We start from the raw sequence: 17,517 nt of genomic DNA on the forward strand, positions 1-17,517 counted from the left end.
AAACTTTTAAATCTACCACAGTCAAGTGTGTGGGTTCCAGGGCAGTGAAGGCACATACTGCTTTTCACTGGAGCCAAGTTCCTGGGGGCAGAGGTTTTTTTGGGGAGGGACACTGTAGGGTCATGGTAGCCCAGCCAGTAGGAGCCCAGAAGTTTCTTGGAGGAGGTACCACCTTTGCTGAGCCTGAGATTCTCTGGCCCAGCGCCCCCAGTATAGACAGGAATGGGTAGACATGTACGCAAGGTTACGGAACAAGGGCAAGTAAGTAGAACCTGAACTCCAGACTCCCGGCTGAAATCCCGGCTGAACCCGGGTTAACTATTCCGCCTCTCTCAGCCCAGCGCGTGCATCCAGCCCCTTCCCACAGCGGTAGCTCTGCAAGCCAGAGGGCCAGCCTTGCCGCGGGGGCAGGAGAGCAGCGCCACCTGCTGCTATAAGAGGGAAACGCAACTCTCGGCTACCAGCAGGTCACACCCTTTAAAACCCAGCTCCTCTTCCTTAAATGATCAAGAAGTAACCCCCTACTCCGAATCTGTTCTGCACTTCCTTCCCAGTGCCTGGCAGGGCCCTTAGCGCTGCCTGGTTGGGTCTTCTCTGCAAGAAGGAAAAGTTGTTTCAGGAGGGGGCGACCATCTTCACTCTTATTCCAGCCCAGCGGGCACAGGAGTTGTTTACTCACAGAAGACAGGGGCACCTCACCCTGGCTACAAACCGTAGGGGTACACAATCCATTTGACAGCCTGGAAAAAGTCCCCAGGGAAGGGACAGAACTGCCCAAGGTCACACAGTTAATGAGTAGACAAGCTGGGGGGGAATGAGTAGACTCATTCCACTGGGGATGGAAGTGGGGACGTCACCACATTTGAAAACAACTGACGCAGTCTAAATGAGTAGCTCTTAGCGTGTGGTCCCTGAACAGCAGCATCAGCATCATCAGGGAACTTGTTAGAAAAGAAGATTATCAGGCCCCGCCCAAATTCGCCTGAATGAGAAACTCTGGGGGACCAGGGGCGGTGGCCACGTCTCTAATCCCAGCACTTTGGGAGGCTGAGGTGGGAGAATCGCTTATGCCCAGGAGTTTAAGACCAGCCCAGACAACATGGCAAAACCCTGTCTCTACAAAAAAAATTAGAAGGGCACACCTGTAGTCCCAGCTACTCAGGAGGCTGAGGTGGGAGGACCACTTAAGCCTGGGAGGTCAAGGCTGCAGTGAGTCATAATCGTGCCACTGCACTCCAGCCTGGGTGACAGGGCATGACCCTGTCTCCAAAAAAAAAAAAAAAGGAAAAGAAAGTGGGGGTGGGCCCAGCAATCTGGGATTTAGCAAACAAGCTTGAGACCCTGAACCATTGGTCTAAAGGAATTGCACACCCTTTTTTTTTTAATTAAATAAACTTTTATTTTGGAATGATACTAGATTTACAGAAAAGTTGCAGAGATAGTACAAAGAGCTCCCGTATACCCTTCACCCAGCCTACCCCAAGGTCAACATCTTACATCACCATGGTACATTTGTCAAAACCAAGAGACTGAAATTGGTATATTAACTAAAATTCAGATTTTTTTCAGCTTTCCAGTTTTCCCACTAACGTCCTGTTTTTGTTCCAAGACCCAATCCAGGATGCCACACTGCATTGAGGACACGCTCCCTTTTCAATTCTGTTACTGGTCACCTCAGTCATCTTTCCCGGGGAAAGAGAATGCATGGGAAAAGCTCTTGTCCTTATTATTGAACTGGGGAAACTGAGGCTTAAAAGTGCCGAGTGACCAAGTTCCCTTAGAGGGCAGTGAGAACAAGGCCCGCCTTACTCTGTTCCCCTTCCTCAGGGACTCTTGGTTTTCAGAAGCCCCTCTGGAATGTCCTACCTGACCTAACCCCATACCACCAGTGCAGACAAAGAGGTACCCCTACTACAGTGGGTCCAGCCCATGGAGAGACTCACTTCCTGCCCCAACACCTCTTCCCCTAGACCTTGAGGGCCAGGACAATGTCTTAGTGCCTTCCGACTTGGCAGAGTGAGGCCCCATGAGACAGAGAGAAAGGGGGAAGAGGGAAATACCTTTATCCAAATAAATACCCATCCAAAATTATTTGTGATAGGTGAAAAATGGCCCCAAGCTCTTTGTGGTTCCCCTCATTAAGACATGTAATCTGTTTCTCATCCCTTGAATCTGGGCAAAGCCTTGTGATTTGCTCTGACCAAAAGAACTTAGCAGAAGTGACACTGTGCTAGTCCCAGTTCCAGGCCAAGAACTCAAGAAGTCTTTCAGCTTCTACTCTCACTCTCTTTGGAACCCTGAAGCCATCACGTGAATAAGCCTGAGCTAGCCTGCTGGAGAGGCCACATGGAGGAGAACCAAGCAACTCCAGCCAACAGCCTGTCACCTGCCAGGCAAGTGAGTAAGGCTATCCTAGACCATCGAGGCCCAGCTGAGGTAACAGCTGACCTTAGCTCCATGAGGGATCCTAGGTGGGAGCAGCAGAGCCACCCTGTTGAGCCCAGCCCAAATTGCCAACCCATAGGATTGTGGGAAAATAAAGGGTTTGTTTCTAGCTGCCAAGTTTGGGAAAAGTTTGTTACACAGCAAATGCTAACTGGTACACAATTCTGCATCTCTCTTGGTAATGGGATCCCAGTTTTATTGCAGGAGGCAGTGTGCCAGTCTCAGTAGATGGAACACGACTGGTCTATTCAGCCATGACAATTCTGTTCCCTGCTGTCTTAGCTTTGTTTGCAGCTAGAGGTGCAATGGTAGCTGGCTCAGGCCAAGGGCATCTAAGTGAAAATATGCAGAGGGAAAGAGCAGGACACAGACTTCTGACGAGGTTTTACTTTCTGATAGAAGGTGACAGGTCCAGCTAGTTTGGCCCTTCCTCTTCCTCCACCCCTCCTTCCTTGAACGCAGACATGATTCTTGGGGATACAGCAGCCATCTTGGGACCATGAAGTAACGAGCACTGAGATTAAGGCAAAAGGATCCAAGACGTGACCCCTACCTTCGTGGAGTTGTTGAACCAATACCATTAGCCACTCATCTCCAGAATCCATGCTATGTGGAAAAACAATCTTCTGTTTGTTTAAACCACTGCAATCAAGGTTTTCCTTTCCTTGCAGCTGAATGTAGTCCATATAAGAGGTTACACAGACAAAAATGCAGAGGGATCCTTGTCCTTGGGAATTTGGAGCGGGCAGCACGTGGCTCTCCAAGCCCATCTCTGTTCTCATTTCACCTTCTCAGTAATGCTTCAAGGGTAAGGCCATGATCCTATTGTCACAGAGGTGGGAACTGGGGCTCCCACACTGTACAGTGAGTCCAAGGCCTTGTAGCTGGCGAGAGGGGTGCCCAGAGAGACCCTCTCACCAGGTGCAAAGAGAATGCACCCCTGCTATCCCTTCTGCACGGCCCAACCTGCTGGAGGCCAGGTGTGTCTTCCGCGCTCTTGAGGGTGGCAGCAGGTGCCAAGGAGGCTGCTACTGCAAGTCTGGTGTGGATGCCCCCAGGTACACCCTTAGGTCTGAGAGAGTGGACTGGACGAGCTTGGCGGGGATGGTCTCTCGCTGCAGCTGCTGGTAGGCCGCGTAGCGGTGGCAGCCCCCGAAGGAGTAGAAGTAGTCACCTCCCTGGGCCCCTTTGATCCAGAGGACATCGATGGGGGGCACGCTGTCTGGGTCCTCCTGGGGAGAAGAGGCACAGAGTCAATGGACATGGTACAAGGCTTGAGAGTTTGTAAAGCAGACTTCGTCCATCTGTGCTGAGCTCCTTATAAGGTGATCACACTGGACTACTGTGAGAGACAACTGTTAATTATCAGGAATTTTGTGAGCTGGTCGACATCACCTTGTAGCTTGAAAATCAGCCATGGGAGAGTATTTACACCAGAGAAATGGACAGATGCTACAAATCAGGGATTTCTCCCACACATGTATCAGTACACCACATGCACACTACCCATCGGATCCTGTTGTAGACCCTGGGAATACGGTACAGCTGGAATGTGACTGAATCAGGCCCTGCCTTCAAGGGCCTCCAGTCTAGTGGGGCAGATGGAACAAGAAGTAAATATTAGAGTGACAAATGCTATAATGACAATAACACAGGTGGCAGGACAGAGATGGGGTCCACAAGGCCTCTCTGAGGTGAGAATGAAGCAGAGTACTTGAAAAGATAGAGAAGTGGGGCCGGGCACGGTGGCTCATGCCTGTAATCCCAGAACTTTGGGAGGCCGAGGCGGGTGGATCACCTGAGGTCAGGAGTTTGAGACCAGCCTGGCCAAAATGGCACAACCCTGTCTCTACTAAAAATACAAAAATTAGCTGGGCATGGTGGTGTACGCCTGTAATCACAGTTACTCAGGAGGCTGAGGCAGGAGAATCGTTTGAACCCAGTAGGCAGAGGTTGCAGTGAGCTGAGATCGCACCACTGCACTCTAGACTGGGCGATGGAGCGAGACGCCATCTCAAAAAAAAAAAAAAAGAGAGAAGTGGAATAGTTTCGACTAAGAGCCCAACTGCCTGGGTTCAAATCCAGCTCTGCTGCTTAACAGCTCTGTGAGCTTGGGCAATTCATCTTTTTGTGCCTCAGTTGCCCCATCTATCAAATTGAATGGAGATAACAGATCCATCTCATGGAATTTTGGGGTTAAATTAGTTAATATATATAAAGCACTTCAAACCATGCTTGGCACACGGAAAGTGCTCAGTAATGTTTGCTGTCTATTACCTGAGGGAAGAATGTTGCATGCAAAGGGAACAGCAAACGCAAAGGACCTGAAACCAGAGCACGTTCACCGTGTAGGAGACACAGCAAGGAGTTCACTAGAGTGGACTCCTGGGCTTGAGGAATGGTCAGAAAGGCCAGCAGGAGCCAGATGGTGCAGGTCTGTTTCTGAGAGCAGCAGGTGGGCCCTGGAGTGTTTGCAACAGGGGAGGGTGACGTGATCTGATGCACATTCTAGAAAGTTGTCACAGGAGAACAGACTTGGCAGGGTGGACAGGGCACAGGGCTGGAAGACAGTGGGGAGGCCTCTGCAGGTATTCAGCAGAAGATGCTGGTCTGGATGATGGTGTGGTGGGGACAGGGAGAGGTAGACAGGTTTGGGACACATTTAGGGGGCAGGTCCGAGGGGTCTGGCAGAAGGGGTGAATCCAAGGACAAGAGAAAAGGGAGAATCTAAGTTGACTTCCTGTTAGGGGCCCGCACAGCCAGGTGGAGAGTGGGTCATCCTCTAAATAGGGAAAGTCTGGGGCAGGATGGGTGCAGGGTAGAGCACTCTGGGGAGACCCCATTAAGTGTGAGCAGCCCGGAAGGCCTCCTGCTGCTGGCCCACGGGTTCTCTCTCATGATTCCACAAATGATTATTCAGCAGTAAGGTGCAGCAGCCACGAGCCTGAGCTCTGGAACCCAGCACACCTGACTTTGGATCTCGGCTCCCCTCCACAGCAGCTGGGGCACACAGCCCTCTGAACACCATTCCTCACCTGTAAACTGGGAATAAAACATCCTAGAGGGCTGCTGATGAAGAGTCAGTGAGCTGATGCCTACTGGGCATTAGTGGAGCACTAAGGAGGGGCAGCTGTGCCAGGCAGGCCTTGTGCTGGGTACTGGAGGCACGATGGTGGATGGCCAGAATGATGGCTCCCAAAGACGTCCACGTCTGAATCCTTCTGAATGTGTTACCTTACATGGGAGAAGGGACTTGGCAGATGGAATTAAGGTAAGGATCTTGAGATGCGGAAATTATCCAAGGTTATCTAGATGGGTCAAATGTCATTATCAGGGTCCTTAAAACTGGAAGAGGAAGTACAGGAAGAGGTCAGAGTGATGCAATGTGAGAAGGCCTTGGCCTGATGTTGCTGGCTTTGAAGACAGAGGAAGAGGCCATAAGCCAAGCAGTGTGGGTGGCGTCTGGAAGCTGGGAAAGGTGAGGAAATGGATTCTCCCCTAGAGCCTACAGAGAACAGGGCAGCCCTGCTTGATGTTAGCCCGGTAAGACCCATTTTGGACTTCTGACCATAAATAAATCTGTGTTGTTTTAAGCCATCAACTTTGTGGTAACTTACAGTGGCCCCAGAAAACTAATACAGGTGTACGTAAGCAAAGGCAGAGCTGGTTCTGGCCCTCAGAGCCTACGGTTCTAGTGTGGAAGGCAGGTGTCTAAACAGGACGTTAAAAGCCAGTGGGCTGTAATCCCAGCACTTCGGGAGGCCAAGGTGGGCAGATCGCTTGAGGTCTGGAGTTTCAGACCAGCCTGGCCAACAGGGTGAAACCTCATCTCTACTAAAAATACAAAAACTAGCCAGGCGTGGTGGTGGGTGCCTGTAGTCCCAGCTACTTGGGAGGCTGAGGCAGAAGAATAGCTTGAACCCGGGAGGCGGAGGTTGCAGTGAGCCAAGATCGTGCCACTGCACTCCAGCCTGGGTGACAGAGCGAGGCAACGTCTTAAAAAAAAAAAAAAAAAAAAAAGCCAGTGAGATCAGAGCTATGCAGGTGGGCACGCAGGTGGCTGCAGCTCACAGAAGCTCCTAACCCGGTAGGGATGGTCAGGGAAGATCCTGACACTGAGACAGGAAGACCGAGGAAGAGTGAGAAACAACAAGGCAGAGATAGAAGAGGTTCTCAGCAGGAGAAAAAGCCCAGTGGTGGCACAGGGCGTGCATGGCAGATCCCTTCCCATCTCAGCCAGGCACTGTGCTACTATTGTGGCAACAGACAAGATGGGACAAGGTCCTCGCCCTTGTGGAGCTCACATGAGGTCGGGAAGACAGAAAATAAAATGCAACACAAATAAATGTATAATATAATTTCTGGTGGACATAAGTGGTATCCTGAAAAACATCTCGGGCTAAGGGGAGAGCTAGAGAGGCGAGGGACCCTGACCAAGGGAGATCAAGGAGGCAGAGAGCTGAACCAGGCAGGGGAGCAGGCCCCGTGGTTGTCTGGGAAGTGGCTCCAGGCAGTGAGGACACTAGTGTAAATACTAGGGCTGAAAGTTATCGGGGGTGGCTGTAGAGGTGCTGGGTGGGGCTTAGAGATCTCATGTGCTCACCTTCCAAAGGTCAAGGGGAAGGGGACACAATGTTATGTAGGCCTAACCTGACATCTGTTCTTGCGGGGCCCCCGACCCAAGTTCCTGCCAGAATCACTCCGGCATTCTTAACACCCTTCCTCAGTGGTGGAGATGACCCTTGACCTCTCCCACTTCCCATTCAGACAAGGGTCTCCCAGCAGATATGACACACCTAGTCCCACTGTCACTGATTGTCACAGCCATGAGAGCCCACGGCTTATCTCCGGGTAGTGCGGTGGCCATGTGCTGGGCAGTGGGGCCCAGGCTGCCTGGGTGTGAATTCCAGCCGTGTCACTTTTTAAGCGCCTGATCTTAGTCAAGCCGCTGAAATCTTCCCTGCTTCAGTTTCTTATCTGCAAAAGAGACACTACCTCCTAGGGTTGGCATAGGAAACTAAGGGACTTCCTGCAGTTCCTGGACCACTGCAAGCACTAGCGTTATAAGCGTTATCATCACTACTTTAATTATCTCGTCCAATTCCCTCCTTGCTCAAGTGAGGAAACACAGGCCCAGAGAGGCCCAGCCACTTGCTCAAGGTCACACAGCAGATGCTGAGCTCCGGCTGAGCCCGGAACCAGTCCATCTCGCTTCCATCGCGGCGACCCGCCCCCCACTCCGGCAACCTCCCTCCTCCGAAGCCCTCCCTCCGGCTGGCTGGACTCCCCGGGGCCTCACCCGGATCGTGTCCACGAGGCTCTGCACCTTGGCGGGGTCCAGCACTGACGGCAGCGGCCGGATGAGCACGCTCAGCGGCACGTTGTGCACCGCGGCGATGCAGCCCGAGTGGATGCTGCCGCCCTGCGCGCCGCCGCTCGGCCCGGGCCCCTCGGGCGCCCCCCGACCCGCGCCGGCCCTGCCCAGCGCTCCTCCCGCACGCAGCCCCATCGTCGCCGCCACCGTCGCCGCCGCCGCCGCGGGACTCGCCGCCTCCTCCGGCCTTAACTCCGGCCGGGCCATACCATTCCGCGAGGCCGGGTGGGGGGGTCCGGGCCAGGGCAGCGCGCGTTTCTCCCCCGACTCCGCTGTGGTCTGGCCTCAACCCCGCGGTCCCCCCCCGACTCCGGCTCCGCTCGCCAGATGCGGCCGGAATCGCGCGGGGCTCAGGCTCTCCACCGGGGGGCGCCTCTCGCCTCCCCTCCGCCGCGCGGCGTCCGGGGAGTGGAAACGCCCGGGCGGGCTGACTCAGGGTGAATTTGCAGGTCGCGGGGCGGGAGGGGCGCGGGTGACTCACCGGCCGGGCTGACTTAGGCTGCGGGGGCGGGGGCGGAGAGCGCGGCGGACCTGCCCAGCTAGGATGAGTCGGCAAAGCTGGCAGTGCGCGGCTGCCCCGCTGCTAGGGTTCCTAGCCAGCGAGGTTATGATCCCCACCAACGGTTCCACTTCCAATCTGGTGCTGGCTGTGTCTGGAGTCGTTCCGAACATTTTGCACGTATATTAACTTATCTAAACCTCAAAACAACCCTGCAAGGAAGGTATGATTGTTATTCCCATTTTACAGAAGAGGAGACTGAGACACAGGTTTAAGTGATTTACCCAAGATCATGGAACTAGTAAATGGCCGAATCCGCGTTCAAATCCAGGTAGTCTGGCTCCAGAGTCCGCTCTCTACCCCACCGCTGGCTGCCTTGGTTCAGCAACAGTCAGTCACACGGAGCCCTCAGGAATCGTGCTGACAATGTGTGGGTCCTGCCTTCAAGTTCCACACTGTGTTTGTGTCATTACAACACTACTGGAAGTAGGTGTAGTTATAGACCCGCTGTTCAAGGTCAGCTGAAATGAAAGTCAGGTCATACGAGTCCAAACTGTGGGGCCACTTAACCACCAACTCCAAGCAGGAAGGTGGACGATCCCAGACTCGGTTGAAGACAAGCATGTCTGGTTTGCTTGTCTTCCTTCTCAACCTGAATGGCACGAACATGGAGGAATGCATACTTACTCTGCCAGCAGGAGAAAACTCGAGACGAAGGAGGGAGCCAGGAGTTTCTACTTTGCCTCCCACCAGTTGCTGACACTTTCTGAACCCTGTCTGTAAAATGAAGTAATGCTGCCCATCACTCAAAGTTATGTGAATTGAGAGAGTGCTCATAGTGCTCTGTGAATTGCATAACATCCATTTTGCTGTTGAAGATCATTTATTTTGGGTTCTTAGTCTTTCGCAAAACCTTAGAACACTGAGACCAAGACTTGAGCCTTTCCCTTTTGAAACATAATTCCCGTGTGCACCTAAATGATACTTTATTTCAAGAAGTAGAACTGACACCCACACCTCAGCCCCAGAATTATTAAGAATTAGAGAATTTCATCAAGAGGGAAGTTATCCCTTCTAAAACATCTTCCTCATTACAGGAAGTAAGAATGGCAGGATAACAGTTTCTAGAGTGGAAAAGTGGAGCTCTGGCCTGATTCTTTCATCATGTTGTACCCAGGGAGGCCTCATTTCCTGGTATCAAATTCTCTGTGTTAAGATATCTATGGCCCAATTCAAAATGGCTTAAGCAATAAGAAGGTTTGTTTTCTCACGTAATAAGATGTTTGGAGGTAGGTATGTCCAAGGTTGGGAAAGAGGCAGTTGAACAATGTGACCAAAGACTCCAGTTCTGGCTGGGCGCGGTGGCTCACACCTGTAATCCCAGCACTTTGGAAGGCTGAGGCAGGCGAATCACTTGAGGCCAGGAGTTCGAGACCAGCCTAGCCAACATAGTGAAACCCTGTCTTTACCAAAAGTACAAAAATCAGGCAGGCATGGTGGCGCGCGCCTGTAGTCCCAGTTACTCCAGAGGCTGAGACGGGAGAATCGCTTGAAACCTAGAGGCGGAGGTTGCTGTGAGCTGAGATCATGCCATTGCACTACAGCCTGGGTGACAGAGCGAGACTCTGTCTGAGAAAAAAAAAAAAAAGACCCTGGTTCTGTCTATCCTCTTGTGCCAGCATCCTCAGTGTTCTGTTATCCTGCGGTGTGCCCCTTATGGTCCCAAGATGGCTACTGTAGCTCAAAACATCACATCATTACATGCGAATGTCTGCAAGTGGAAGTTAGGACATCCCTTCGAGCCCCTTTTTAAGAGTGAAGAAATCTTTCCTGGCTGGATGCAGTGGCTCACACCTTCTGACCTTCCACTCCTCGAGCCCTGGAGTCCACTCTAGGCACACTGGCCTCCTCACTGTGCCTCCTCCACAGCGAATGTGTCCTGGCCTCAGGCCCTTTACATTTGCTGTTCCCTCTGCATGGAACGCTCTTCCCTCAGGTCATACACAGCATACATTACTGAGTGCTTTCCATGTGCCCAGCATGGTTTGATGCGCTTTACATATATTAACTCATGGAACCCATTAACTTTATGAGATGAGTCCGTCATCTCCATCCCCATTTGATAGATGGGGCATCCCTGTGGGAGCTCTGCCCATACATTCCAGAGGTGCCAGGCCATTCACTAATGGGGGCAGGAGCCGGTGAGTAAGTGCCAGTCTTCTACTGTCACAAGTGGACGATTCAGAGAGGTGTTCTAGACCATTCAGATCTTTCTGGAACCTTCTCAGAGACCAGAAGTACTCAGCCCTATTGCTACAACTGACTTCACCAACACACCCTCTGTCCCATTCCTCCCACCCCTTACTTCTGCTTCCAGGGATCACCTCCCACATAAACAACTTACACTCAAGTCTCAGACTTGCTATCAGGGAACCAAAACTAAAACAAAAGGGAAACTTGACACTGGGTCATCCCCTATAGTTCTGTACTTTGCCTGGGTTAAAATTGCACTATTTTATTAGATGTGTGACCTTGGGCCAGTCACCTGTCTCTGCCTGTTTCCTAATCTGCAAAATGGACATAATGTCACCTAATTCACAGGGATGTTGGAAGAATGAAGAGAGATGATGTTAGGTGAGGTCCTTAAAACAGTGCACAACACATTATAAGTGCTCAATAAATGTTTGCTGTTTGATTGCATTTTAAATTATAACAGAGCTTGAAGGTCTCTCCGTGTCTTCACTTTCAGACTAGTCTTGATGTATTAGTCAAGACTTTTGTTTGCAAGTGACAGAAAGCCAATGTGAATTAACTTAATGAAAATGGGGATGCTTGGCTATTCCCTTGACTGAGGTGAAGCCGAGCCTCAGGGGAAAGTAAGTTGAGAGATTTCTTTTCTCTGCCTTCACTCAGCAGAGGGATTATCTCTACATGTCAGGAACATGACTGTCAACAGCGATGATATTTGGCTTTAAATAAGGGAAACCTGACAAGAGAGACTTAATACAACTTAAAGTGTTTCCTTTTTTTTGAAAAAAAAGTCGAGGTAGGAAGTCCATGGCTGGGATGGCTGCTCCATGATCACTAGTGGCATAGGCCCTTTCTATCTTTCTGCTCCATCATTTTCGAGCCAAGTTTTCATTCTCAGGGTCACCTCCTATTCAAGATTGCTGCTGAAGTGCCAGCCATCTCATCCAAATTCCACCCTGGAAAGAGGTGGAGAAATGGAAAGGCAAAGGATATGACCCTTCTCCCTTTTAGGATGCTATCTCAGAAGTTTTGTATAACACTTCCCTTTGCATGTCATTGACTAGAAATTGGTCACATGGCTACCCCTGGCTGCAAGGGCAGCTGGATATGTTGTCTTCAGCCGTAGCGGTAATGTGCTCAGCTAAAATTGGAGTTCTCTTACTAAGGAAGAATAGAGATTGATAAGTAGCTAGCAATCGGGGCCACAGCTCTCAAGTTACAGGCCTTATGGCACAGAGAGAGGGAGAGAGAGAAAATTACCAAGTTCTAGTCAGATGCCTACATATGAACAAACCAGCTATGGCATTGGGGAACACAGAATTTCTTAAAAGCATAAGCCACCATTATTTATTATAATGACTTAAAGGTATGGAGTTCATTTAAAGATAATTACTGGTCACCTGCTACTGGCTAGGCTAGACCCAGGGGATTTAGTGATCAGCAAAAAGACACTACCAATCTCTGCATTATGAGGCTTACAGTGTAGTGGAGGATTCAGATAATGACCAAACAATCACACTGGTTAATGGAAAGTATACATTGATAGTAGGTGCTGCAAAAGAATGGCACGTGGTTCTGAGGAAGTGTTTTAGTCCTTTTGGCTGCCATAGCAATACCATAGACTGGGTGGCTTATAAACAACAGAAATTTATTTCTTACAGTTTTAGGGGCTGAGAAATCCAAGATCTAGGTGACTTTGTATCTCCCCAACATTCATATGTTGAAATCCCAACCTCCAGGTGATGGTGTTGGGAGGTGGGCCTTTGGGAAGTGATTATGTCACGGGGTTCATGGGGGTAGAGCCCTCATGAATGAGATTAGTGTCCTTTTTCTTTCTTTTGAGACAGGGTCTCGCTTTGTCACCCAGGCTGGAGTGCAGTGGAACTGTAAAGAAAACTTCAAATTTTTAAAATCAGGAACCTGATAATAACTAAGGAATCCTGAACAGAGTGTTGGTAGAAATACAGATGAAAAAGGCCATTTGGATGAGGAAATGAGGAAGATATTATTGGACAATGGAAAAAAGGCCATCTTGTTATAAAATGGCAAAGAACTTGACTGATTATGTCCGTGTTCTAGTGTTTTATAGGAGGTAGAACTTGTGAGCAATGAAATGGGATATTTAGCTAAAGCTATTTCTAAGCAAAGTGTTGAAGCTGTGGCTTGGCTCCTTCTGACTGCTTACAGTAAAATATAAGCAGAAAGAAATGAGTTAAAGATGTGAATTTTAAGCAAATAGGAAGCAAAATGTAAAGATTTGAAAAATTTTCAGCCTATCCATATTGCAAAGAATGAGAAAGAATGTTTGGGAGAAAACACCATAGTCTCCATAAGGAGACTGTAATGGTTATGAACTTAATCAGCCATCCCAGCAGGAAAACTGCCATCTTGAATTGAAGGGGAAGGAGACGGGAAGGGATGAAGGAAGGCTGTTTGACTTCTTGGATTTTTCAGGACAAGACCAGAATGCAAACTATTCTTCAAGACAAGGGAAGAATGACCCTGAAGGCAATTCAGAGATCATCAAGGCTATCTCCTTGCTTTCAAAAGTTGGGGGCATTGCGTTGCGTTAGAGGGCCTCTGTCCAAAGCCATGGAGGAAAAGCTGCCCAGAGCTGTTGGCGTGGGACTACCCAGAGCCCTGGGAACATGACCTCTGCTGGATAGAGCTGGAGGGACAGGACCACCACCCCAGAAGGTACAGAGGGTGGGACCACCACCATCGTGGATCTGGAAGGCTGCCTCAGTGGCCTGGAAGCAGAGCATTTAATGAACTAAAAATGATTTTTCTTGAGCCTTAAGATCTCCTGGAGTTTGCCTTGTAGTTTGGATGTAATTTGGATCTGCTATTCCTTTCTTCTTTCCTGTTTCTCCCTTTTGGAATGGTCTATCCTATGCCTGTCTCACTGTTGTATTTTGGAAGCAGATAACTTGCTTGATTTCACAGGCTCACAGCTGGAGAACAATTTGCCCCAGGATGCATCACACCTTGAGTCTCGGCCATATCTTAGATGACACTTAGATAATAAAACTTTGGATTTTAGACTTCAGAGTTAATGCTGGAATGAGTTAAGACTTTTGGGGCTGTTGGGATGTAAGGAATGAATGTATTTTGCATTTGAGAAGGATGTGAATTTGGTGGGGGACGGGGATGGAGGCAGAATGCTATAGACTGAATGTTTGTGTTCCTCCAAAATTCATGTTAAAATCCTAACCCCCAATATGATGGTATTAGGAGGTGGGCTTTTGGGAGGTGACTAGATCATGAAGGCAGAGCCCTAATTAATGCAATTAGTGACTTTATAAAAGAGATCCCGGAGAGCTCCCTCACCCCTTCTACCATGTGAGGACACGATGAGAAGATGGTGGAACCAGGAATCAGGTCCTTACCAGACGTTGAATCTGCTGGCCCTTGGATCTAGGACTTCTCAGTCTCCAGAACTGTGTGAAATACATTTCTGTTGTTTATAAACCACCTAGTCTATGGTAATTTGTTACAGCAGCCTACACGGACTAAGACAGCCATGATCTGATCTGCATTTTCGAAAGATCCCTGTGGCTGCTGTGGATAGAGGGAGGGAGGCCAGGGAGGCAGAATGGATCCAGGGAGACCAGGGAGAAGGCTGGCACAGTTGTCTAGATAAGAGATGATGGTGGCTCTGGACCAAGGTGGAGACTGAGAAGATGGAGAGGAAAAATTGACAGGACCTGGTGGATTGGGTGGTAGGGTGGGAGACAGAGGTGAGAGAGATGACCTCTGGGTTTTGTGACTGCAGGACTAGATGGGTGCTGGTGTCATTCACACAGGCGGGATGCCCCAGAGGAGAAGCAAATCACGGCTTCAGACCTGGGCTGGTCTCTGGTGCTTTTGGGATATCCAAGTGGAGGTGGCCTGTAGGCTGATGCAGATTTGCAGCTCAGAGAGGAGGCTGGAATTGAAAATGTCAGTGTATGGGTCATCTCATATAGGTAGAAATTGAACCCACAGGTGTAATTAGATTGCTTTAGGAGCGTATACAGGAACAGAAAGTGGGTTCCGTCCTTGGGTATAGGTAAGTGAGTCTGCAAAGCTGCTAGGTGGAGCAGCCAGACAAGTAAGAGAACCAGGCAGTCACGTCATGTCATGGAGGTCTCGAAGCTCTTTGAGGATGTTGTAAAAAGCAGACTGGATCCATCTGCCAGTTGAGGTACTTTGGACTGCAGATAACAGGAACCTGATTCAACTGACTGAAACAATAAACTCATGTCTTCAGGTATGTTCAAGTAAACAGAAGTCCACAGGCAGCAAGCAGCATGAGTGGGGTTCAGGGTGGTTTTTTCATTGGCTCCCTGATGTCATAAAGGATACAGGCTTTTTCCATGTCCCTGCATTGCCATCTGTGGTGTGGGCTTCATGTTAAGGCCAGTTCATTTCATGGTCACAAGATGACATTTTTCTCTGTTCACATTTGAGGGGAAGAGGAACTGGACTTCCTTTCCTCTTAAGAAAAGGAAGCAGCAAAGTTTTCCATACCCTTCCAGCAACCCTCTCCTTAAGTCTCATTGGCCAGAATTGGGTCATGTGCCCATTTCTGAACCATGGGAGATGTTAGTATTCTTAGACCAGTAAAGACTACCTCTTAAGCTGATGTTCAGTCCCCAGATTACATGGTTGCTAATCCAGGAGAGAGGGGTGGGGTGGAATGGTTATTGGACCCATATAACTGGGCTGGATATGGCTGATGGAGACCCAGCATTCTTTCCCATCTCCCTCTAGGGTGCCTTCTAGATTGCATAGTTGGAGAGTTAAAAACTCTATTTCTCAGATCTCTTTGCAGCAAAGATACTAACAGGGAATTAAGTTCTACCAGCTAGATGTACTTTCATGAGATATGGATGGCAGAGGTGGGCCGGGGCCATCTTCCTACTGTTTTGACTCTTGCTACTGTCAAGATCGTCTTGGAGGTGTTAAGATTTTCTGTAGCAGTGTTCCAGCATGGTGCCACCAGCACAGTGGGAGACAGGAGATAGTTATAGAGGCAGTGGCAAGGGCCTGCTGATCCCTGGATTGCACCTATGATGCGGTGTTCTTCATCTCAGTAGTTCCAGTGTACCCTATTGACCACCACCAACCCCCACTCTGCACCCTCCCCCACCACTGACTGTGGAAGAGGCAGGTGCTGTCTCAGTGGCAGCAGTTCTGCAGTGGGATTCTGGGGTCCAGCAGATGGCTCACTTCAGCCCTTCCACAAATTTTGTCAGCAACCAATTATTGAAGTATTAAATCCTTTTTCCTTCAAAGGAACTTAATACATGTTTATAAAATCCTGTCTAGAGTGGTTTCTGTTCCTGGCACCTAAAACAAACATAATGGATCCAACAGCCAGTCATGGGCAGTGTATGTAGGTGGTTAAGGGATGCAGCAGGTGCCTGGGTTTCTCAAAACCCCACTGGCGAGGCGGGCAGATCACTTGAGGCAAGGAGTTCAAGACCAGCCTGGCCAACATGGCGAAAACCTGTCTCTACTAAAAATACAAAAATTGGCTGGACGCGGGGGCTCACACCTGTAATCCCAGCACTTGGAGAGGCCAAGGCGGGCGGATCACAGGATCAAGAGATTGAGACAATCCTGGCCAACATGGTGAAACCCTGTCTCTACTAAAAATAGAAAAATTAGCTGGGCATGGTGGCACATGCCTGTAGTCCCAGCTACTCAGGAGGCTGAGGCAGGAGAATTGCCTGAACCCAGGAGGCGGAGGTTGCAGTGAGCCAAGATCACGCCACTGCAGCCTGGCAACAGAGCAAGACTCCATCTCAAAAAAAAAAAAAAAAAAATTAGCCAGGCGTGGTGGCACGTGCCTGTAATCCCAGCTACTTGGGAGGCTGAGGCAGGAGAACTGCTTGAACCCAGAAGGCAGAAGTTGCAGTGAGCTGAGATCGCGTCACTGCACTCCAGCTTGGGCGACAGAGCAAGAATCTGTCTCAAAAAAAACAAACAAGAAACCATTGGAGATTTTGCAGAGTTGGGGGGAGGTTCCCACAACTGCTGTTGTTGTTGAAAACAGCTAGCACGTTGCTCAGGATGCAGCTGCTTGTCCAGAGGTGTGTGAAGGGAAGGCGGACAGGCACCAGGGAGACAGTCTACAAACTGGGTGCTCTGCTTACACAGGAGGAAACTGACAAAGAGGCCCCAGAGGAGGCAGATTCTAGCCTACAGCTTCCCCATCCCATTCCCCGGCATCCATCCCTCAAAGCATGCAGGTTATGCTTCTTGGTAAGTCTGAGTTGAGGGTAGGTGGCAGGGGTTGGTGGTCCCCAGTGAAGTTTTTAGTAAGGTGAGACAGATTTGTATTTTGAAGGATCACTAAGGCAGCTATCGAGGATGATAGATTGGTTGCCTAGAACACTTTTGGTGACAGGTAGCTCAGAAGCTCTAGGGGCAAGTCACTGTTTTTGGACAACTTTGCCAGCTGAGCCAAAGTCAACCTTTTTGCCTGCTTCCACTCACTGAATATGTGACCATTTATGTCTGGGCAGAGCAGTAGGGGGTGAACTGGGGAAGATTATAGGGGTTGTAAACTGGCTGTCAACAGACACATGTGGACCACAGTTGTAACTGTTTGGTAGGTGTAGTTAATTTGAATCCTATTTCTCTAAGGTGAGACACACTCTTTCCAATTAGTCACAGGCTTCACCTTCCCTAATGTCTTAAGGCAACTGCCTTCACTGACGTTATTAATCTGGTTTTTAAACCCTTATTTGAGGAATATTAAGGATTGAGGATGCCTGAGAACTTGTAAATGCCAAGGGACCCTTGGGGCTGTGTGACCCTTGGTGGCAGCTACAGGCTGGTCAGGCTACAGAGAGGAAAATGGAGTGGAAAAATACTCTCTCTCAGATGCCCTCCCCTTCTTCTCATTCCCCACTTCATCCCCACCCCTTGCTCCAATCAGAAGGTCTAGAGGCGATGG

At 49.7% G+C, this 17,517-nt stretch overlaps 1 protein-coding gene across 1 annotated transcript; it reads right to left on the bottom strand.

The window, feature by feature from the left end:
• Positions 1-1,373: 1,373 nt before the first annotated feature.
• On the bottom strand, positions 1,374-8,225 carry SRXN1 (sulfiredoxin 1). Its single transcript, XM_055265849.2, has 2 exons — positions 7,745-8,225; positions 1,374-3,677 (listed from the first exon to the last, which is right to left on the bottom strand). Exons 1-2 carry the CDS (start codon positions 8,024-8,026, stop codon positions 3,474-3,476), a joined length of 486 nt encoding a protein of 161 aa, XP_055121824.1. The 5' UTR covers positions 8,027-8,225; the 3' UTR covers positions 1,374-3,473.
• Between the last annotated feature and the right edge of the window lie 9,292 nt (positions 8,226-17,517).

Source organism: Symphalangus syndactylus, chromosome 24 (genome assembly GCF_028878055.3).
Source record: "Symphalangus syndactylus isolate Jambi chromosome 24, NHGRI_mSymSyn1-v2.1_pri, whole genome shotgun sequence".
NCBI lineage: Eukaryota > Metazoa > Chordata > Mammalia > Primates > Hylobatidae > Symphalangus > Symphalangus syndactylus.